This window comes from Miniopterus natalensis, chromosome 16, assembly GCF_054644295.1.
Source record: "Miniopterus natalensis isolate mMinNat1 chromosome 16, mMinNat1.hap1, whole genome shotgun sequence".
NCBI lineage: Eukaryota > Metazoa > Chordata > Mammalia > Chiroptera > Miniopteridae > Miniopterus > Miniopterus natalensis.
The window spans coordinates 42,169,132-42,192,931 of record NC_142096.1 but is presented as its reverse complement, the minus strand read 5'-3'; the positions used below and the strand labels follow the sequence as shown (position 1 = coordinate 42,192,931).

Genomic DNA, 23,800 nt, shown 5'->3' with positions numbered 1-23,800 from the left:
TTTCATATTTCTAGTGCTTCAGCTAAGGTTTGAGTTATAAATCCATATGAGATAAGCTTATGTATATGTAATATTTCCCTGGGCACGGTGGTTCAGAGTTCAAGGTGACTTTGTGAATGGGAATGGGCTGTCTGTCTTAGGCTACTTCTACCACAAGAACTATGTCCTACGGATTAGGAGCCGCTTGGGGAATTGTGAAGCCTGCTTAACTGAGCTGCCAGCTAACACCTTTGCTTAACGGGGCCCCCTCTCACTTCCTGCTCCCTCCGCTCCCCAGAGAGGACACCACTGTTCCACGTCCCTGCCCCTGTGTAACCTCTCATCCCCCTGTACCTGCTCCTGCCTCTCCCTGGAAAGGACACTGTTCCACATCCCTGCCTAGTGTAACCTCTCATCCTTTTAGGAACCTCAGGACATCAAGGAAAGGAAAAGTAGTTCTCCCAAAGAAATGGAAGTCCAAGGGTCAAATATTTAAAGCTTTTTATTTTGATACTGAAAACCTCTGCTAGCTATAACTGTTAGAGTCTTGAGATAACAGGGAAAATTCACTTTCTAAAATTAATCTTCTAGCTTCCAAAGGAAAATTGCCTATTAAATGGATGGCTCCAGAGTCAATCAATTTTCGACGTTTTACCTCAGCTAGTGATGTGTGGATGTTTGGTGAGTATTTTGAAAAGTTTTGTGGTTTTCTAATTATGTTTCACCTGTTCTACTAAATGAACTGAGCCTCGTCTTTCAGAGTGTGTGGGGTGGTTTCCTTCCTCGTCATTAAACCTCCTCTTTGATTCATTCAGCAGATAATGGTGGAGCCCATGCACCAGCTTCTAGGTTTGGTTTCTGTGACGTTAGCTGCTGAGTCCCCTTTTGTCACTTGTTCCTTGTTTCCTTTTGCCATCACTTCTCCCCCATAAAGAGATCGCCTCTCTATTTCTTTCTCTCTCCTTCTCTCTGCCATCTCGTTCATTCCTTTTTTGCGACGGACTTTAGTTAACTGTCCATCTAGCTCTATGATAGCCCCTCAAACTTGGGGACCTGAAACCCTGCTTCCTCCTTCATTTTGGACTCTGCCTCCTTCCTGACTGTCTCAGGGCTTGAAGATTTGAACCTCCGTCTCTGTGATCCTGCCTCTTCCACGTCTGCTCCACATCAGTCACTGCCATCCTCCTCTTGCTGTGGGTCATTGAACACCTCCCAGCTAGTATAAAGGGAGGGCTCTCCTGCATCCACACTGCCGACTTCAGCTCCCACATCTAGGTTTTCAGTTCCTCACCTTTTCAGTATGGGTGACACTCCCTCCCCCATCCCCTTCCTGCTGTGACTCCTCCCACCTGGAACACCTTATCTTGCACCCTCTTCCCCAGTTGAAGTTCTTTGTAACCTCAGTGTCACCTAAAATGTCCCTCTTCCATGAAGCCTCGTGTGGTAGGTTTAGGGTCCAGATACAAGAAGTCCCTGTCTCTGCATCTCCTGCACTTCCTCTCCCTGTCGTAATACTCACGTGGATCTTGTGAGTAGTCTTATATGAGTCTTTTCTTTGCTGGTATGTTTATGTGCCTTTTCCTATAATAAAAATAACTTTTACATCGAGTGTGTGTTCTTATTTTCTTCTGTTTACTTGCTGTTGATTTAATAACCATCTAGCATCCTCACTGATACTAGGTTCAGAAAGGGCTTCTTTAGCCAATCAGGAAGTAGCTGGACAGGGTCAGGAAAGGCTCTGGGGTCCAACTGATGTGGCTTCAAGTCCCAGGACCTCACTTGCTATCTGTGCAGCCAGCAAGCAGGTTACTTACCCTTTCTAGGAAGTTCTGTACTTCAGAGATTCTAAATGCCTGTTTTTTTCACATTTTAATGTTTTTGGAACTGGACTGTGTCACAGATCAGCGGCATTCTACGCTTGGGTTAGTTGGGGGCATGTTTTATGTGGCTGCCTCGCCTGCACTCATGAGGACTTTGTCTGTTTTATTCACATTTCTGTTACTTTCTTGTCTGGATGGGTTAAAAAAGCTTTTTGGTAAGAATAAAATAATTTCAAGAGATAATGAAGGATTGTATCATTATTTATTTGTTTCTTTTTTGTATCATAATTTAGTTGGCAGCATTTTCTCCCTTTTTTTATCATATAAATAATTGCATATCTCACAATCCATAGCGTCTTAGACTTGACGAAATACCATATTTAAAGAAATGTAAGGTGTGAGGATTAAGGGTGACATGCACATTCAAAGAAGGGGCCAGCTGTGTATCACAATCTCAACAAATGACGCCTGGTGTCAGTGTTTCTGATAATGTCATCGTTTCTGGTGAGAAAAGCAGAACTAAGGCATTCTTTTTCTTTTTTTCCCCATTGCTTTTTCAGAGAGTAGAAGAGAGAGAGAGAAACATCGATGTGAGAGAGACACATCGATTGGTTGCCTCCAGCCCACACCACTGGGGATCAAGCCTGCAACCGAGGTACTTGCCCTTGGTCAGAATCAAACGGAGGACCCTTCAGTCTGCAGGCCGTAGCTCTAATCACTGAGAAAACCAGCTAGGGTGGCATTATTTTTCTTATGCATTCTTTACTTGGAAATTATTGGACTTTGGCCAATTCACATTTCTTTGAGACTGTGCCATGCCTCCTCTGAGGGACGAACCATTTTAGGGACTGAGGAAACTGAAGGAGAGTCCCAGCTCCTGTTCTGAGGACAGCAGGTGTACAATATGCACTTACGATGGAGTAGAGACAAGGTGTCCCAGGGAGAATCGGGAAGAACATTATAGAAGAATTCACAAACGTACCTCAGAAGAGGAGAGTTTGTGAAGAAGGAAATAAAGGGGCATTAAGTCGGAGAAGTTCACACAAGTAAAGGCATGTTTGTGGCATGTGCAGGGTATCAAGATCTCCAGGGGCCAAAGTGCCACGTGATGATCAGACCCTACCTGGAGAAAGCCTCCCCTTCCTCCATACACGCCTTGGTTCCCTGGTCATTCCATAGGTGATCATCATTTTCAGTTCTAGATTTGGTTTGCTTGTTTATTTTAAAGGTGAATGTTCAAGTGTTATTTTGATGATACTGAGAAAGTGTGTGATCCTCAGGGGTAGAGTGTGAGGGAACTTTCTGAGGTTGATCTTAGAGTTTGTGAACGAGAATTCCCAGACACAGTGACCGATTAGTGGGTGGACCAGACGGTAGGACCATTGTGCACCTCAGCCAGGATGGTCTGAGAGAGGGACAGCTCTAAAGGGATCGAGCATTCTGACTATAGGACTTCACCTTGGGGCTTTTGTTGTTAGGCCCCTGGTCAGGAGTGGTGCTGGTAGCAGGTTGGCTGACAGGCGGGGGTGGGGGGAGTTGGAACCCCTGAGGCTTTTGAGCTGTTCACTCAGCCAGAAAGTGTGGCCAGCGGCCGTTTTCTAATAGAGGAGTTTTACAGAAATAAACCTCTTAGAAAAAGTATGGTTTTTCTTTGATAACTTAACATTTCGTTATGCACATGATATTAAATTAGTGTTGCTGTTCTTGCAAGAGTTCATTGAATGTGCTTTATCTAGCCAATTGCCCACATCATACAGCTGGTGCTCTCGTACCGACTCTGAAGTGATTCCTGCTAAGTGCCCTGTTCTGTTCTCACCCCATTTCACAGGTGTATGTATGTGGGAGATACTGATGCATGGTGTGAAGCCTTTTCAAGGAGTGAAGAACAATGATGTGATCGGGCGAATTGAGAATGGGGAGAGATTGCCAATGCCTCCAAATTGCCCTCCCACCCTCTACAGCCTTATGACGAAATGCTGGGCCTATGACCCCAGCAGGCGGCCCCGGTTCACTGAGCTCAAGGCTCAGCTCAGGTAGGAGTGGGGGAAGAGAGGGCCGGGCTGGGCAGGCTCGCTGCTGCTCCCTGAGTAATAGCAGTCAAGGTCACTTTATCAGCACGTCTAAGGCTAATCTGTTTCATGGGCAAACATAATTTTGAAATTGATTTGCACTTATTTATACCTTGCAGGAGTCTTAAGTAGATTATATTTTCAAATCCTAATAAACTTCAAATTATGATATCTCTCTCCCCTAACTTCTAACTGACTTTGCGTGGCATGCAAGATCTGCAGTAATGTAGTCCCTGCTTACCTGTCCAGTCTCATCTCACACAGCTCCTTCATCCTGATACTTAGCCACAGCCATACCTAACTACCTGCTATTCTCCCAGCACAGCTCACTGCCTCTTCTCATGCTGTCTTGTCTCTCAGATTTGCCTTCCCCACCTTTGACCCCTGATGAACCCTGTTTCATCTTTAGAATCCAGCTCAGATGTCACCTCCTTCAGGAAACTTCCCTCATCTATCCTACCCCTAAAGAGATAGCCACTCCTGTGGTACCTTTTCAGAACTTCTGTTGTTATATTAAAACATCCACATTGCCATTCAGCTGCCATTTAGAGGCTTCTACTTTGTGCCAGGCACTGTTAAACCCAAACCTTCAGTAGCTCCCTGGAGGGCACACTCAGGGACTTCTTAGTGCACTGATCTCTCTGTTGTCTGCACAGAGGTGGCCCTTCCATCTGGCCTGGAGAGTTTCTCATTTGCTAGTTTGTGTCCCCTGCCAGACTCAGGCTCTCGAAGGGCCCCACTATGTCTTACTCATTTCTGCAGCCCCAGAGCTTAGGACCAGGCACCTAATAAGTGTTCAATAAAGTTATTTAGTTGAATTGAATTAAATCTAGGTTAAGACTTAGTACTTTAATAAAGAAGATATTTTAATATAATACATATGCATAGGGAGCTTAATTATACAACCAACCAGTGCCATGGTTTATTGTGAGCTGTGTCACCTGATTCATATTTGGGGTGCTTCCCTGAGGTTATGTGAGATTTTTTTAAAATTTGCTATAATTTAGTCTTTTTCATAAAAATTACCAAATATCAGGATCCAGAAGACCCTGAGCTCATCCAGCCCAACCATATCACCAGTGCTTGAACCTTCTCTAAACCCCCTGTAGCCTCACCTCTCAGGCAACTCAATCAGTGCCTGCCTTTTTAAGCTAGTTCTGTGGATTCCACAGTGAACAAAGCACAGTCCTGCCCCTGGAAGGTAAGGTCCAGTGGAGGAGACAGGAGTCGCAGTTATTCCCACCCTGTGCGAGTGGCTGCCGCCCGCTGGCCGAGGCCTCTCCAGGGCTCACAGCCTACCTCTGCTCTGCATTTCACATACCAGGTCTTCAGTGTTTCTAGACAGCCTTATCCAAGCTAAGGCCTTACTTCCCAGTATTGCTACTACTAAGTTACATGTTCTCGCACTGTTAGAGCTGGATTTGAACATGTTTTACTTCATGTTTTGCTGATAAACTTGTTTGTCCCTTGATGTTTCCTCACAATTTTTATAGATTCCGTCCTTGCAAACTTTACCTTCTGATCCCAGTTCCATCTGCCTTCCTCCCTGAATCTCATCTCTTGACCTTGAATAACCCTGCCCCGTCACTCTGAATAGTGACCAGGTTTCTATCTCTGGGCCCCCTTCCTCTCTACCCTCCTGGGTTTTCGGAAGCGGGCCTGGGCTTTGCTTCTCCCTCCCACTGTCATCAGCTTTTATCTGTGCTGCCTTTTCTCACAACCCCTCCACCTGCATTTGAAATATCCACTGGCTGACATGTTTGTTCAGAGCAAAGCTGTGGCCTTTCAGCCCCTCACCTTCTATAGGTGACAGTGGGGCCGGTGTCTTCATGACCGTCTTAGAGTCATGGGTAATTCCTCACCCACCCACCAGCTGACAGCCTGAGAGACCTCACTGCAGTGCCTCCTTGCCCGCTCCTCCCTGGCTATCTTCCTGTCTGCCTGGCAGAGCTCATAGTCCATCTTTCTGCAGCATTGCTGTGGGACATAAGTCCCTGACTCAAACAGCCTTCAATGGGTTCCTGGTCCTCCCATGTTAGGTAGAGGCTTCCAGAGCAGCCCTGAGACTCCTTCCCTTTCTAACACTGTGGCCAAGCTAACCCCGCCTCCTGGCCTGGACCACCTCTTCCCCCTGGTGAGATCCTGTCTATCCTGGGCTTCAATCATGTGCTGGCTCTGCTGTGACTTCCCAGCTAACTAACCTCCACCCTTGGAGTCTCCACAGCACTGTTCTTGTCACATCCCGCCATTCTGCCACACTGGCTACATCTGCATTCAGTCCCACAAACACTGAGCACCATAGTAGCTGAGCCTGGTGCTGGTCACTGGGGCAAGATGACTAGAACACTTTTCCTGCCCTCGAGGAGCTCACAGTCTAGTATGTCTCATCCCCTACTAGACTGAAGCTCCTTGAGGACAGGGATCGTCATACTCACCTTGGTGTTGCCCGCACCTCCAGGCCAGGAGCCTAGACCAGTAAGGGACCAGATAGCCACTGAGTTCATTGCTGAGCACATGCAAGCTAACATTAACATTAATTTAAGGACTGTTCCTTCAGGTAAATTAGCTCTAAAAACTATCCAAGATGGACGTTTAGAACTAAATGTACTTGTTATCATATACACTCACACATATAAATATAATATAATGTATCTAGACTATAACTTATGGATATCTTCCTGTGCACAATTAGCACAGGCCACTGAGAATTAATTTATTCTGTATTGTTCCGTTTTAGTCAGAAATAAAGTTTAACTTTGCATTTGAAAATGTATAATATGGCTACTAAATAGGCCAATAAAATTTAAGTATAATCTGTTAGCTTGCTTGGTCACTTACATGTAACAGTGTTATCACAGTAATTAAATAGGTTCTTTTACTGAGTTTTTCAAAAGTGTTATCATATCCAAGATGTTAACAAAGGAATAAATTTTGGAAAGTCCTTATCTCAGGGCAGTTAAAAATGTTTCCCAAATCCCATTCTCCTCTACTACCTTAAAAGAAAATGTTGCAGATAAAATCAGATTAATGTGGGACTCCACCCATCTTTGCGTCTTACATATGCTTTTCACTCTAAGTTGAATCTTGTTAGGCAGACTCCTGAAGTACTTGGTCACACTTTCATGGCTTGATCTCTATGACTCAGAGTCTGTCCTTACATCCTGTTTTCTTATTCACAGATGTGAATTCACTGAGACTCAGAATGAGATTAACCTGTAGGCAGCTGAGTATGAAGTGTGAAAACTTCCTCAGCAGGAGTATTGGACAGATCCATAGTGAAAATTTCTCTTCACGTGTTCTCTGGCATTTTTATACTATACGACTGACAGCTGATAAGTGCACTGAATATTTTTGAATGAAAAAGTCATTTAATTGTTGATTAATTTAGTTAATTTTTGGTAGATACTATGCCAGGGAAACCACAATAAACAACTTCTATATTTGCCCTTTTGGAACTTATGTTCAAAAGTCCTGTTCCTGGTAATACTCTGCCTAAGGTGTTCGTGCCATTATGGAAAAGAGGGTCAGTTTTACATCAGTTTAGGGAAACATTTTAAGTTAATGTGTAGATTCTTAAATCCTTTTTAGACAAAAAACAAAGTTATCACTTTAAAGGTTTATACTATAATTTTTATATCTTTTTAACTTTTTATTGACATACAAAGGTGTGAACATACAAACATGCTCATTGAATTTTCACAACCAGGCACGCAAACCTGTGTAACGAGCATCCAGAACAAGACAGCAACGCTTCCAGAGCCCATACCCCCAGAGCTGCCCTTCCAATCATTGTGTACCTCTGGGCTCACACTAACATGGATGGGTACTGCCTGTTTGTGTTCCTCATGTCAATGGTGTCATTCAGTACGGACTTTTCTGTCTATGGTGGATTCTGCTCAGCATGTTGTTTGAGATGATCCCCGTTATCACGGTGGCTATGCTGCGTGCTCGTTGCTGTGTGGTGTCCATTTGTGAATGTAGCATAGTTTATTCATTCTACTGTTGGTGGAAACTTGGATCCTTTCCAGTTTGGGGCTTTCAGCACTCTTGCTGTGTGAACATAACAGTGTCTCTCAGTGATCACATGTACAAGAGTGTCAGTCTGGTGTGTATCCAAGAGTCCGCGGTGTGCACAAGTCTAGCTTCAGTAGATGCTGACAGTTTCCAAAGTGGATGTACCGATAAACACCCAGCCAGGAATGAACACTCTCATTCTCCAACCACAGCTTGTTTAAACCTTTGGCAGCCACTTCTTGATTCCAAGCACGCCATTTTCACATAGGACGGTTAGGTCAGAGAAGCTAAGTAGTGTGCAAACAAATTACCTCAACTTTTCTATTCCAAAGACACTAGCCTGGTGAAGTATCACCCTGGAAGTCAGACCATGATTTTGAGAAGGCCTCCTGTCACTGAACCTGTGGGGAAGACTTTTAGAACCAGCACTGCATTCACTGATACAAGTCTCCATCTGCTCCAGTTAGCTGACTAGTCATGACATTCAAAACCAGCATTTACTGAGCACTTTGTGTGGCCAGGCATCCTGCATGCACCTTGACACATGGTTTCCTCTTAATCCTCACAGACCTGGAGATGAGGTGGCATTATTGTTACCAGTTGGCTGAGACTTGAGGTCAGACAGCTGACTCGAGGTCAGGGCGGGGTTCCAGGCAAATCCACCTGAGTCCGGGGCCCGAACTGGCAGCTCTGCTCTACACCTTGGTTGAGATGTACCTAGAAGTCATTAAGTGTTCCATCTTACGATATGGCTGGTGAGCAACTTGTTAATCTTGCTTAGTGAAAAAGGAAAAAGAAGAAAGAAAACATACTTTATAGGGAATTCCTGCAGCTCATTTTCTTACATTTGAGTATCAACCTACCAAAGTCCCCCAAAAGAGTGGCAGCCTCACTGGCATAGGCACAGAGGCCCCACCCAAGGACTTTGAAGGATAACATGGTCTCTGTGTGTTAGTTTCAAAATATTTGTTCTCTTCATTATATTTGTTTCATTGTCACATCCTGAGTGTTTCACTTTGCTGCTGTGGCCCTCTGGAATCCCAGGTATAGTGGGAGTGGTTTTGGAAGTTTTTGATGAGGCTGAGCCTCTCTAGGGTGACTTGAGGCAAAGTGGCAGCAGCCATGCAAGTGTGTGGCCAGTCCGCAGTTACCTGCTGTGGATGCTTCCCATATGCATGATACATAGCCTGTCCACAGCTTGTGGGGAGAGAGGGTGTTTGTTATTTTAACTTAATATTGTTATGTTTGCTTCTTCACTTGATCATACAGAGCTGGCCTTCAAGAGGTCTCTTTGGTCAGGACTATAACCTGGAGTGGCTGCAGCCACAGATTTATACGGGTTTTGTTTTTTTTTTTCATATTATATCTCAATATCATATCCAAGTAGAGTTACACAGTATCTCAGGGCACCAACTATTGTGTTAGTTGATCTGGGATGCTACCAGTTCAGGCCCGCAACACCTTTAGGGTAAATGGTATGTGTGTGCACGCATGTCCTACATAAGTACAAGCTCAGAGAACACGAGTGTGGCGGAATTTAACCCAGTGTTTAGAGTTCTGTATGTTGTATTATGAAGGTTAGAGTTTAAAAGGTTGTGTGACCTTGGGCAAGTGACTTAGCCTCCCTGTAAAAGCAGAATCACAAATCCTACCCATATCCGGTTTTCAGGGTTGAATGAAATCATCTGAACTCTCCCAATTGTACAAGGCTCTGCAGGCACACAATGAGAGCTGCTTTGGTGGCAGTAGGAATGACAAGGCTCCTTCTGAAGACCCTGAAGGGACCTGGGGAACTTAGGGTACAGAAAAATGATCAGTTACACATTTTGAAAATCTGTTTATTTGAATTTAAAGGCGTTAGTTGTTATTACCCAGATACCAAAATACAAAGCACATCTTTTTGATATTTTATAGATGTCTTATAGAGACATGGATTTAAAATTTTTAATATGTGGACAGCATCTTATACAAGTTTTTTTTAAATTCTTTTTGTTTCTTCATTTATCCTAAAAGGCGAACTCTGAATTAAAAGCTCTAGGTTTGGTTAATGGCATGAGGTTACTTGTGCGTCCTTGCTGTGTGTGTTTTTTTAAGTTGTTTTGTGTTTGTTTCCAAAATTCCTTTCAGAGGTGGAGTGTAAATGTGTCCTTAGTCATCATAACAGTATTTTCCTTCTTGCTGTCCTGTTGGGTCTAGATAATATCTGGAGGAGTAGTCTCAGGCTTCCCTGTGTCCGTCTCAAGTGCTCACATCTCAGCTTTTATTCTTGCTCCTTAGCCTTCCCAGGAATAAAAAGTAAACAGTAAATCTAAAGTTAATAGCAATTTAATGTAAAATTTAAGTTGTTTCCACTAAAGATTATATCCTAGCTGTTTCTTATGTAAGGATAATTCATACCTTGTTGGTTTCAGCCATAGGGAGGTTTTCAGAGCATCACATGTGCATCTCAGAAAAGTTCTGTGACTTGCCCTGGATTGTGCAGCTAGCAAAGGGTGGACTCTTTCTCTTTTTTACAGTTTTTAGTTCTCTGCTACATTTTCTATCTTTTCATTAATTATGAACATTTTTTTCTTTATGTCCTTGAATATAGTATCTCCTTAAAATCCTTGCCTGCTAATTCTAACTTCTGAGTCATCTTTGGAATCAGCCTCCTTTAGATTTTTTTTTTCTGTAGAGAATGGATCACATTTTCATGTTTTTTTTGTTTTGTTTTGTTTTTATATATTGAGTAATTTTAGATTGTCCTGGACATTGTGACTCTGGGTTCAGTTGTGTTCCCCTAAAGAGTAGTTGGTTGGTTGGTTGGCTGGTTGGCTTGCTGGTTGGTTGATTGGTTGGCATGGTTAGTTAGTTGGTTTTAACAGATAGTTAACTTGGCTGGTCTCAAATTGCAAACTCTCTCCATGCTGTGGCAGCATCATGTTTTAATTCAGTTCTCTTCGCCTTAGCTGGGCTACTTGGAACCTGCCTTATAAGTGCATTGCTCTGAGGTCATCTAGAGATTTCGGCAGAGTTTATACTCAGAATTTGAGAAACCCTCTGCCTGGCTCTCTTCTTCCTGGGATCCCCCCTCCCAACTTTCCACCACCTATGGTGACTCAAACTCAGTCATCTGGTTCTTCAAACCAGTAAGACTGGAGCCTTCTGACTGGTGGCCCCACCCTGTGCCATTGCCTTCCTCCGGTGTCAGCTCCCCAGATTGGCTACTTAGGGTGGCTCTCCTGTTCCCACAGAACCACGTCTATGCCCGTAGTCCAAAGCTGCTACCTGCAAGAGGTTGGTCACATAGGATCTGTGCGAACTTGGCGGAAATACAAAGAGGCCACCATCTTAAAGTAAGATTTTAGTAGAAATCACTTTTTAAATTTTGAGATGGGTAACACCACAACCAAACAAAAGTGCATTATTTCCAGCAGTCTTAGTTAAATACATAATAAGTAAAGAAAGAAAAGCGGTTTTGGTGTTTCCATGAAACTAGATGTCCAGTCTGCTATGCCTGTTTGTAAGAGAAGAGCAGAGGCGGATGCTGTCACCCTGGCTGCAGCATTTACCACTAGGTCAGCCAGTTACAAACATGCCGTCCTGGCTTCAGCTCAAGTCTCCAGCCTCATTCTCTGCAAAGATACCAGCGTTTTGCTGCTGTTGTTAAAAGGTCAATTCCATTCCTCTGTGGTGAGGCAGTGTTGGGTAATTATAAGAGATCATGTTTCAAAACTGATATTCCCATGAACTTGCCAAAACAAGCCATTTCCCTTTTGGCTTTTTTCCTTCCAATTTCTTGCTGCTATTTCTCTGGATATTTTTCAGATTAGCCTAAGTAGCTGTGAATCCAACCTGATTTTTATGTCTAAAGCAAATATGATGTCACCATAAAATTATGTTGAGATGATCACAGTCCAGTCTTTACAAAAGTTATTCAAGCAAATTATATTTAAAAGAAGAAATGGATTTTTTTCTTAGTTTCAAATTAAAGAATAGTAGTATAGTTACTCTCAGGAAAAATACTACAGAAATGAGCCCTAGCCTATTTGGCTCATGGTTAGAGCGTTGGCCTGCAGACTGAAGGGTCCAAGGTTCGATTCCAGCCAAGGGCATCTACCTCAGTTGCAGGCTTGATCCCTGGCCCCGGTCAGGGGGCGCATGCAGGAGGCAACCAATCAGTGTGTGTCTCTCACATCGATGTTTCTCTCCCGCTCCCTCCCTGCCTCCCTTCCTCTCTCTCTCTCTGTCTCTCTCTGTCTCTCTCTCTCTCTCTCATATTCCACTCTCTCTCAAAAAGCAATGGAAAAATATCCTCAGGTGAGGGTAAAAAGAAAAATACAGAAATTAAATAGGAAAAAACTCATGTTTTCCCTAGTAGTCTACAAGGCAGATAAGAGTACAGAACTAACTCACGTTTACTGAAGAGTGTTACTGTTTTCCTCACATGCTTTGTCTCTCCATCTGAGCAATGGAGAGGACAGACAGTGTTCTCACTTATGAATGAGGAAACAAGTTGAAGCAGGGCAGACTGGGTGTGGTCATAACCTCAGCAGAAGGTAGCCCCTCGCTGTGCTGTGTCCTGGGTTAACCTGACTGCTACCACCCACTCAGGCTGATGGCACCTCCCTGGTGAACCTGTCTGTGCTGGGGATCTGTTTTTGTATGTTAGCTCAGTACTGAAAAAGAGGAACCTATTAGACTACTTTCTTTCTCTCCACGAAAATACCTTAGAAGTGAAATCATGTTTTGTTGCTCCAGAACGGAAATTTAATAAGACCTCCCCATACTTGCTTGCCAAGGCTGTAAGACCAGGTTTCACAGGGAGTGCTGCAGACCAAGAGAAACCATCAGAGCAACCCTTAGAACTTTATATGTCCTTTTACTCTGAATTGGTTTCTTTAATGACTTCTTCTGTTAAAGCTAGGGAAGTGAAAATAAGACTAACATTAAATAAAGTACTCCCCCTCCTCTCGATTCTCTTCCTGGATGGGACTCGTGGACAAAGACATGGTTACCTTGTATTCTAATGGTTGTTGAGTGAAAGTCTTAGCTTTTATTGTTTCATCTACTTGCAAGTTTGAGACTGAGAAACCACCATCCCAGGAGGGCTCATTGCCAGTTCACATTAGGCAGCTCAGAGCTTTCAGTGGAATGTATTCCTACTAAAAATATTGTCGTTTGGGAAAATATGTTTAAATCTGACCTCCTGACACTCTGCACATTTTAGCTGTTGCTTTGGGTTCTTCAGCAGCTGTACAGAGTTCAGAAATGTCTCCACGTGCACCCTTGCTCCATCGATGGGATCATCTTCCATTGTAAAAACAGGCATTTTGTGAGTTATTTATATTCCTGACCACTCCTAGCAACAAATTACGGTTTCTCAGAAGCGCCTTGTCGTGTTATTTTTGGTATGAGAATGGGGTGCTGAGATTGAAGGAACTCGCTCCCTGGTTGTCACTGCGTTCTTTAGGGATGAGACTGGCCTATTCAGTGGATGAAATATCAAAGTGACTGTCATGCAGATGCCACACAGCCAATGAGAGTGACGACCATGGGGAGCCCACCATCTAAACCCATAGAGCAGAGCAGGAGTGGAGGTGGTGGTGGTGATAAAGGGCTGACAGGCAGGATTCAGACAGTAAGTTCAGGAGCTGGAGACCACAGGGAAGTGAGTTGGTGGAAGGCTCAGGTGGAGGGGGCTGGGGACGGTCTGTGGCCCGGGACTTCACATGACCCCTGTGGAGGTTTTTGGGGGCATGGTGACCTTGAGGTCAAGGTGGCCCATTCACCAACCCACGTGCAATAAGTTGCCCCAACAGGACCTATTTAAAATGGAGGTTCCATTGCCTTAAAGAGTATGTCACACATGGTCTTATTTTCATTATTTGAAGAAGTTGAAAAGACTTTTTTTTTTTACCTGATTTTTTTATGGACTTTTAAGTTGTTTTAAACTAGTTTTTTGAAATTCTGATTCAGGGTCTATTATTTATTTTGAGGGTCAGCACTGAAAACTCTTAACAAAGGCTGGCTCCTACTGGACCAGTGTCTCAGGCTGGACCCTTGCCCTGTGACCTCTCAAAGGGGGAGCCTGCAGTCCTTCCCTCCGAGTGCACAGGAAGCTGGGTACCAGGCTCTGCTCCACAAGTCCATGGACTAATTCACTGATTGTGGCTTTACTCATCAGCTCGTTGCCATGAGTGATACAGACCCGGGATCTGCAGTGATCTGGGCAAGTGAGGGTGGGATCAGCCTAGTAAGAGGGAAAGTCAAGCAAACGGATGCTTACAGAGCATCTTACCAAGAGTTACAATTGCTGGGGCCCAGCTGCCCGACAGTGCTGGCAGGGCATATACCTCACAGCCTTGAGGGTGACACTAAATTCTTAAGTATTAAAGTTTTGTGGTGTTTTTTCAGTCATGATTATCTAAGTGGAACAAGAAGAAAACCAGAATGCTTTTTGAGGAGGGGTGGAATTTTTTCACTAAAACAGGAAACATTCCCTTGCGTTAAAACCCCCCATCTGCACTGATGGTTTGCTGACTCAGACGCTTATGAAGTGAATATTGACTGTCGCTTCCTGACTTAGCCTGTGCTGGGTGAGCTTGACTGTGTGAGCAGCAGCTTGTTCTGGCCTCCAGTCAGGCAGGAATGTCTGTTTGAAACAGTCAAGCACATTCCCAGATTAGAACGGGTGCGTTGTAGCTGACCTCACTCTGATGAGTAATTCTGGGCTAGTATTTACGGCACTCCACCAGGCGGCTTCATTCTTAGAGCTCAGACTTGCAGGCCTGTAGGAAAGAGTTAGTTGCCACCGTGGGGACGTAAGATTCCGAGACCTGCTGCCCGTTGAGCCCAGGGATCTGAGTGCAATGAGCAGGGAGCAAAGGCTGGCTTGCTGGCCTTCTGGGTAGTTTCTGGATGGCAGACAGCCAGGACCAGGAAGCCGCAGAGCCGGCACGGTGTGGGACGCAGCGAGCCCCTGAATAGTCGAGCAGTGGTAAGTAGGGTGCTACTACCCATGAGCTTCCAGCTTAAAGCAGCTGGTATTTCCAGAAGCACTGTAAATACTGTCATCTATTTCCTTATTTTTCTGAGGAGGTGAAGTACTGGGTAGGCTGAAAGTTAGTAGGAACATGGTCGTTTCGGGAGGTGATTGGCCAGATTGCTAACTTGTCCCCATAATGTGCTAGTTCTGTGCGTGGGGTTGGGTTCCTGTGAGGAGTCCGTCCTGGGACATGTCTGTGCTGGGTGAGGTGCTGGGGTGCTCGGGGCAATTGTGCTCTGCTCCAAACACATGTTGGCTCACACACATCCTGCCTGGACGAGTCTTTGATCTCCTGGAACTTCTCCCTCTCTTCCCAGCTGTCCTCTGACCTGTGGCTGGGCTGCAGCTGGGCTTGCAGTTTGAACTCAGCTATTCTTGAGTCATTTTGTGAAGAGTCAGAAACCTGATCCTCTTTCCCACTCTTGATTGTCATCTGCTGTTAGCCAGGGTGCTCCCAGACAGGCGGGCGGGGCTGGTGTGTGCCGCTGCTCCCAGCAGCTCCCTTAACCCGTGTGTTGTCTCTCTAGCACAATCCTGGAGGAGGAGAAGGCTCAGCACGAAGAACGCTTGAGGATGGAGTCCAGAAGACAGGTCACCGTGTCTTGGGACTCTGGAGGGTCCGACGAAGCTCCACCCAAGGTAGCAGAGGCCCCCACCCCAACTTTGCATCCCCCCGCCTCTGAAGCTCCTGGTATAGGCAGTTGCTCTCAGCCAAATACTGGACTGTTCTAAGAGGAACCCTTTAACTGCAGCTATTGTTTCATGTTTGCTCCTTGCTGGTACCCCCTGTGCACTTGGTTTCTTAAATTGCATTTCAGCTGTAGACAAACTGGATTCATTTGCTGTGATTTTAAAATACCCTTCCGGTCCCTCTCCCGCCCTCCCCTCCCCGCAGCGACAGACTGAGCAGCCTGCCCTGGGGGAGGCTTTTTGCTTTGTTGGTTGTCAGGGACCTAGCTCAGGTCAAGTAGAGGGATAAAACTAGGCCCCAAGTGCTTTACATTTCGCTTTGTTTCAACAGAAGTCAAATTCCACCCGACCCTGCTCCTTTTGGGTTTGGTTTGGTTTTTGTTAGAGCCTTTTTCTGGCCTGCAGCTGCAGCTAAGGGAACTGCACGCAGCATCCTCAGGCCTCGCCTGCCCAATCACCTCTCTTCCTCTACCCTTCCCTCCCACAGCCCACTGTGCTGTGCTGGGGGGTTGCACATAGCTGACCCTGAAGCCCCCTTCTTTATTTTTTCAAAAATCTTTATTATTGAGAGTATTACGGATGTCCCCCCTTTTCCCCCATTGTCCCCGTCCCCCTGGATCCCGCCCCCCCCCCCAAGCCTTCACCACCCTACTTCCTGTGTCTGTGTAAAGCATGTATGCATATCAGTTCTTTGGTTAATCTCTTTGTCTCCCCACCACCTTTCCCTCTGAGGTTCATCAGTCTAGTCCATGTTTTCATGCCTCTGGTTCTCTTTTATTCATTAGATTCCTTGTTCATTTATTCTGATGTTTAGATTCAGTTGTTGATAGATGTGTATTTATTGCCATTTTATTCATATTTTTTATCCTTTTTCTTTCTTCTTCTTGTCAAAGGAGACCCTTCAACATCTCCTATAGTGCTGGTCTGGGGGTGATGGACTCCTTTAGCTTTTTCTTATCTGTGAAGCTCTTTATCTGACCTTCGATTCTAAATGATAGCTTTGCTGGGTAGAGCAATCTTGGTTGTAGTTCCATGTTTTTCATCACTTTGAATATTTCTTGCCACTCCCTTCTGGCCTGCAAAGTTTCTGTTGAGAATCAGCAGACAGCCGTATGGGTGCTCCCTTGTAGGTAACTAATTGCTTTTCTCTTGCTGCTTTTAAGATTCTCTCTTTGTCTTTAACCTTTCGCATTTTAATTATGATGTGTCTTGCTGTGGGCCTCTTTGGGTTCCTCTTGTTTGGGACCCTCTGTGCTTCCTGGACTTGTAAGTCTATTTCTTTCACCAGGTAGGGGAAGTTTTCTGTCATTTTTTCAAATAGGTTTTCAATTTCTTGCTCCCTCTCTTCTTCTGATATCCCCATGATGCGAATGTTGGGCCGCTTAAAGTTGTCCTAGAGGCTCCGTACACTATCTTTATATTTCTGGATTCTTTTTTCTTTTTGCTCTTCTGGTTGGGTGTTTTGTGCTTCCTGATATTCCAAATTGCTGATTTGATTCTCAGCATCATCTACTCTACTGTTGATTCCCTGTAAATTATTCTTCAATTCAGTTAGTGTAGCCTTCATTACTAACTGATCCTTTTTTATGTCATTGATGTTCTCACTAAGTTCCTTGAAGGTCTCATCAGGTTCTTTGAGCATCCTTATAACCATTGTTTTGAACTCTGTATCTGGTAGTTTACTTGCTTCCATTTCATTTAGTTCTCTTTTTTTTTGGATATTTCTTCTGTTCTTTCATTTCTGACATGTTTCTTTGTCTCCACATTTTGGCTGCTTCCCTGTGTTTGTTTCTATGCATTAGGTAGAGCTGCTATGTCTCCTGGAATTGGTAGAGTGGCCTTGTGTAGTAGGTCTCCTGTAGGGCCCAGTGGCTCAGCCTCCTAGTCACCTGATTTGTGCACTCTAGGTGAACCCCTGTGTGGGCTGTATGCACTGTCCTATTGTCATTGAGCCTTTATTGCTATTGGCATCACTGGGAGGGATTGACCCCCCCAGGCCAATTGGACCAGCTACAGATACAGTGAAAGAGCTGTTGTGCAGGAGCTGACCCTATGGATTAGGACTTGCTTCAATGGGGCTTTGATGCTCACTGAGTGCACCCCTTGAGCGTGTTGCTCATGGATGGGGTAGGGTGGTAATCTGGAAGGGTCTGAGGCTGACCACTGGGTGCACTTGCTCTGAGGCCTCCCAGGAGGTACAAAGTCAGCTATTGCTTGTGCCCTGCCTGGGGCCACCTGACACAAGCTACAGAGTGATCTGCAGATGGCTGCTACTTGTATTGGGCTTAGAGATGCCCAAGAGAGGCCAAGCTGTGAACCAAGGCAGGCTGCTGCTAATGCCAGGCCTGGGGCCACTTAGCAAAAGGTCTGGGGCACGCTGAGGCCAGCCGCTGCTTGTCTGAGAGATTTTAGGAGAGTCTGAAGCCTGAACCAGGACAGCCCAGGTTGATGGAGACTCAGATATAGTGACTGCCTGTCGGTGATGTGGCGGGGAGGTTTCAGTAAAGGAACAAAGACCTCTGCCAACACTTTTGTCTGGGAGAAAGCTGCCTCCCCCAGTTCTTGCCCTGATGCTAGACAATTTAGTTCCTTCCCATGTCTCTGGATCCTTTCAAGCTGCTGCCCAAGCACTGGAACTCAGAGGGAGTGAGTCTGAGTACATCCATGTGCCCACCCTTTAAGCGGAATATCTGGGATTCCAGCAGCCTCTGTGTCACTTAACCACATTCCCTGCTGGTTTTTACAGCCCAAAGTTACGGGGACTTCTCTTCCTGGCACTGGAATGCTGCGCTGAGAGATCTGGTGTGGTGCTGGGACCCCTTGCCCCTCACGGGAAACCTCCACTGCCAAGATACCCCTCCAAGTTTTAAACCGCCACACATGGGTGTGGGACCAGCCCATTCCTTGCCTCCACCCCTCCTACAAGTCTCAGTGTGGCTTCTTCTTTAATTCTCTAGTTATAAGACTTCCATTCAGCCAGATTTCAGGTGGTTCTGAATGATGGCTGTTCTGTAGTTTTGTTGTAATTTTGATGTAGTTGTGGGAGGAGGTGAGTCCTGCATTTACCTATGCTGCCATCTTGTCAAGCCCCCTTCTTATTAAAAATTCTTTGCGCACTTTTGGCTTTGACAGGCTGGTATTTTTCACATCCTGGCTTAGTTGCCATGAATAATCCAGTTTAGATCATTTTCTGGAAAGTAAATATAGACAGTAGGCCTTTTTGCAGTTAATAATTGCCTGCTGTTTGGTATTTCATTGGCTAAAAATATATAACAAAACTTTGACAATTCTTTACTTCATTTTCTTTTTGAAAATGTTTTGTTCTAAACCTGTTAATCCAAAGTGCTATTTAGATACTACACTGTTTTTTATCATGATGCCTGAAAGCCTCTCTTTCTGTGGTCAGTGTTTTAAATTGTATAACAGTGAGCACTGTCACACATTTGATGTAGTACAGGTGTTCGGCACAGTTCTTCAGATTCTCAGAGGTGAGAGGCTCCATAGTCCAGTCTCCTCAACAAATGGAAAAACCGAAGCCGGGGCAGGAAGGTCATGCTATCTGACCCATGGATGTTACTCTGAGCAACTTAGTGATGGAACCAGGACATTTCTCCATCTCTCCTAGTTTAACAAAAAATAAAAATCCTTCATTGCCCCCAGAACAACTGTGAACCCCACTTCCCAGCATCTGAGGCCACCACATTGTATATAGAAGTGTGCCTGTGTCTTACCTCAGGACAGCTACCCAGAGTCCAGGGCTGAGAGTGGGAGGGTCTCCAAGTTCACACTGGGCTCTGCTGACTGGGCAGGCTCCCTGCCTGTGCCCAACCTCACTGTCCTGTCTGAAGCGAGGGTCCTGATGCTCCCTGCGATGGTGCATTCACAGCACTGTCTTTGGCCTCCCAGCAGCTGGCACCAAGTAATGCAGCCACCCCGTTACCCCCTAACTCACAGAATTGCAGGCCTTTTTCCATCTGGACATTTCTCTATATCTCACTCTATAGGATTTTGAACAATTTTCATTTGGCTGAATTTTGAAAGCTGTGGTATTAGGTTCATGGGTGCAGGAGGTTGGGCTTTTTTCTTTTGTTGCAGAGTAGAGGGACAAGTTCAGCTTAATTTTTTAAATATCCCACTTTTTTTTTGAGATGCTTCAAAGTGCTTATTTTAGGTTCTATTTTTTTTTTTAATCTTCACCCGAGGATACATTTTCCATTGCTTTTCAGCGTGGGAGAAGAGAGAGAGAGAGACATCTATGTGAGAGAGACACATCGATTCATTGCCTCTCACATGTACCTTGACCACCAGGTCTGGGGATGGAGCCTGCAACCAAGGTATGTGTCCTTGGCCGGAATCGAACCTGGGACCCTTCAGTCCTCGAGCCAACGCTCTAACCACTGAGCAAAACCAGCCAGGGCTAGGTTCTTTTCTACAATCAGAAATTGTTTTACCACTTAAAACAGGCGTCAGCCAACTCTTGTCTTCTGCCTGTTTTTATTCAAGTGTGAATGGAATGGATTGCACCTTCATTTGCGATGTCCGTGGCTGGTTTCACTTACACAGACAGAGTTGAGTAGTCCAGTTACCATGTGGCCCCAAAGATCAGAATATTTACTCCCTGACCCTTCAAGGGAAAGCTAGGCAAACCTTGGACTAAAGTTGTAACGGCTGGAGAAATATCTGCAGTGGTTTTCATGCACACATGCTTGGTGGTCACAGAAAAACACTCAGTGAGTGCATCTCTCTCGCCAGCCAGGCCCAGTCCTCTGTGCAGCAAGCATCCTTACGCATCTTTAGAGCCACATCTGCCTGCACGGCCATAGTGCTGTCAGGACTGAACCGCAGCTGCGGGCCCAGGGTGGTTGGCCACTGTCTCCTCTGCCTGTGAGGAGGGTGTTCCCACCATCCTGCCTCTGGTACCTCAGGACAGCCAGATTAAACAGAGTTCTGCAGTTCAAGCAGAATCTGAGCCTTTTGCAGATACATTTTGTGTGCTAATAAATGTGTAATATAGCTTAATTCATTTTTTAAAGGGAAATATTTTTCTCTGACCCATTCAAGATTCAAAATTAAAAACTTAATCAGTTATGTAATGGCAAAAACATTATAACCTCAAAGCTGATTATTAAAAATACGTCGGTGATCACTTCCTTGGTACTTAATACCAATTTTTCCACACGAGTAACTTGGAGAGCTGTGCCTGGGAAGAACCCATCATGGGCAGCGTCCCAGTCAGTGCTCATTTATTCCTGCAGATTGTCCTGCAGATTCCCACAGAACCACAGAGCTTCAGTGTAGAAACCTTTCCAAAGGCATTTTCCAAAGTGTAACCCTTGGGGCTTAGGGGCCCAAGAGATCAAAACCTGTTTTAGAATAATGTTAAGATGCCCTTGCCTTATGTGCTGTTGACATTGGCACCGATGTGGCGGACATCGTGGTAGAGAAAGTGCTGTCTCTTCCACACAGGTGAGGCAGCAGTACAGGCTTCACTGTCTTCTTCAGCACCCACCACCTCACACAATCAGGAGAAGATGCCAGTTTGTGTAAATGATCTTGACAAAGGGAGTAGGAAGTGCTCCAGGGCACTCATGCTGCCTCTAGACTCAACGTGTCCAGGGAAGGTGCCACTGGGGAACGGAGCTGCGGCTGGAAGACCAGTGTTGCTGGAAAGGAGAGCTAGCAGATGTACTGTGGTGGTTCAAAGTTGCGCATTTGGTAGACATTTTCTAAAAAAAAAAAAAAAAAAAAGTGAGACTGTCTCACCAAGGAAAGCAACTGATAGTATTTGTTGCCAGTGGTAAACTTTGCATTTTCAACCAGAAATTTGAATTTTGAAAACTGTATATCCATCACCTTAATAGTTTTCCAATTCTTAGACTTTTCTGCTGATCTCAGGGTAATATTCACAAGTGTGAGTATTTTTTCATATTGTATAATTATACTTGTTGATATTGGGAAGAGCTGCGTAACTCTGCTCCATCATTTCGAAATGACAAAATGTGAGAGGTCCATTCACAATCCAAGAGTGGTGGGTGTGATGTAACAGATACGGTGTGGTTTTCAATTCCACATGGCAAGTCACCTTTAAGAAAGTATCACTTTTGAGTTTTGGCTATAGTATCAAAAAGCAGTATTCACAGTTGTGCCAAGAAACAATTAAAATGCTTTAAGTTCAGGTGTCTCAGCAACAGAAAGAGAATTTAGATTTGGAAGTGACTTCAGAGTTCCTCAGCTCCACTCCCATTCTGTAAATGAGGAAATAGAGGCCAGCTGGTTCATTCACTGTCCTTGGCCACCCACCAGGAAGTGGCAGAGCAGGATGGGTGTCCAGCTTTGCTTTCCCTCGAGGCCAAGTGGTGGTGAGCATCTTTTCGTGTCTGAGCTCATTGGCCATTGGCCTGTCTTCTTGGGTCTGCTCAAGTCCTTTGTCTACTGTTTAATTAGAATATTTGTCATTTTATCATTGAGTATGACTCTCTTACCAGATATACGATTTGCAGATATTTTCTTCCATTCTGTGGGTTGTCTTTTCACTTTCCTGATGATGTCATTTGCAACACAAAAGCTTTTAATTTTGGTGAAGCCCAGTTTATCTTTTTTTTCCCCTTTTGTTGCTTGAGCTTGGTGTCCTAGCCAAGAATCCATTGGCTAACCCACATATTTGTTCTTTGTTTTCTTCTGAGAGTTTTATAGCTTTAGCTCTTCCATTTAGATTACTATCCATTTTTAGTTAATTTTTGTGTATATTGTGAGGAAGAGGTCTGGCTTCATTTGTTCACATGTGCATATCCTGTTGTCCCAGCATCATTTGTTAAAAAGACTATTTCTAACCCCACTGAAATATCTTGGTGCCTTTTGTCATTCTTTCCAACTAAGCTCTTTTAGAGAAATATCTTTTTCTACTATTTTCAGTTAAACATGGTTTTACCAAAATAATCAAAATATTCATTCATCTGATGCCCTGTTGGTTTGTTCACAGCCCAGCAGACCTGGTTATCCTAGTCCAAGGTCCAGTGAAGGATTTTATCCCAGCCCACAGCACATGGTGCAGACCAATCATTACCAGGTACTCCAGTCCTTACAGAGATGATGTGTTCATTCATTCTTCAGCATGTCTGAGGGTGGGGAGGGACATTGTGTATGTTTATATTTTTATTTGTGTACTTAGCAGTATGGTTTGGCAAGCAGAAGGCTAAGAAGTAGTCAGCCTAGTAATTGTCTAGGTGCACGTTGTCCTGACATCCACACAGGGGCTGCGAGCAGTCACTCCTTTGAAAGCAGCTGGTGCAAGTGTCCCATGGCCCACAGTTCTCAGGTCTGCTCTCTCCCTTCTGTTCCTGTAAAGTGCAGGACGCAGTGGGCACACACTCCGCAGAGGTAACTCAACTGGGCAGTTCTCCTGGAAGCCAAGAGTAAGATTCAGAATTACCTTAAAAGCCAGACAAACCCTGACCCGTGTGCTCAGTGGTTAGAGTGTTGACCTGAGCACTGAAGGGTTGCGGGTTCTATTCCCAGTCAAGGGCACATACCTGGGTTGCAGGTTGGTCCCCGGCCCTGGTTGGGGAGCGTGCGGGAGGCAACCAACCGATAGATATATCTATCTCACATCAATGTCCCCCCCCCCTTTCCCCTTCCTACCTTCCTACCTCCCTTCCACTATCTTTAAAAATCAATGGACAGGTGAGGATTAACGAAAAAAAAAAAAGCTAGATGAATTGCCACACAGACAAGTATGGAAGGAACGTCAGACTTGCAGACAAATAAGCCGCACAGAGGAATAGATAATCCCTGAAAGAAAGGGCCAGAGCAGTCAGTTCAGTCATGGTTTTGTTTTTATTTTTGAGGGAAGGTGTCAGCTTTTGTTGAGGGGCAGGAAGTCAGAACTCAGCAGACACTGAGCAGGAGTCCCACACCAGAATTGTTTAGAGAGAATGTGACAGCACAGAAAGAGAGAGCGCTCAGGTTCCAGCAGCCTCGCAGGTCCTTGCCCTGTGACGGGTTTCTGTCCCTTGAGGACAGGGACTTGGCTGGACTTCCAGTGCTTAGAACAGTGTAGAATAGAGTTCAGTGAATAATTATGGTATTCTCTTTTATCATGGAGGAAATGATTAAACCTCCTTATCTTGTAAATGAGAACAGCTACAGGACATTTCCTGTCATTATTTCATGTTCCTTTTTAGCCTAAAATGCTCTTCTGGTCC

At 44.8% G+C, this 23,800-nt stretch overlaps 1 protein-coding gene and 1 long non-coding RNA gene across 11 annotated transcripts in view; one reads left to right on the top strand and one right to left on the bottom strand.

Moving 5' to 3' along the window:
• PTK2 (protein tyrosine kinase 2) overlaps nt 1-23,800 on the top strand; it is a 164,565-nt gene that overhangs the window by 117,958 nt on the left and 22,807 nt on the right. For 6 of the 10 annotated variants that reach the window (XM_087825515.1, XM_087825519.1, XM_087825513.1 and 3 more), the window contains 5 exons: nt 571-660; nt 3,628-3,832; nt 11,116-11,217; nt 15,437-15,548; nt 22,579-22,665. In XM_087825515.1, the coding sequence (XP_087681641.1) occupies nt 571-660; nt 3,628-3,832; nt 11,116-11,217; nt 15,437-15,548; nt 22,579-22,665 (596 nt within the window). The remainder of the gene's footprint in view (nt 1-570; nt 661-3,627; nt 3,833-11,115; nt 11,218-15,436; nt 15,549-22,578; nt 22,666-23,800) is intronic. The other 4 variants (XM_087825520.1, XM_087825518.1, XM_087825521.1 and 1 more) reach the window with 1 other exon arrangement.
• Nucleotides 20,669-23,121, bottom strand: LOC107533207 (uncharacterized). Its single transcript, XR_001602844.2, has 2 exons — nt 21,453-23,121; nt 20,669-21,325 (listed from the first exon to the last, which is right to left on the bottom strand). It is a non-coding gene; the product is annotated as an uncharacterized LOC107533207 (long non-coding RNA).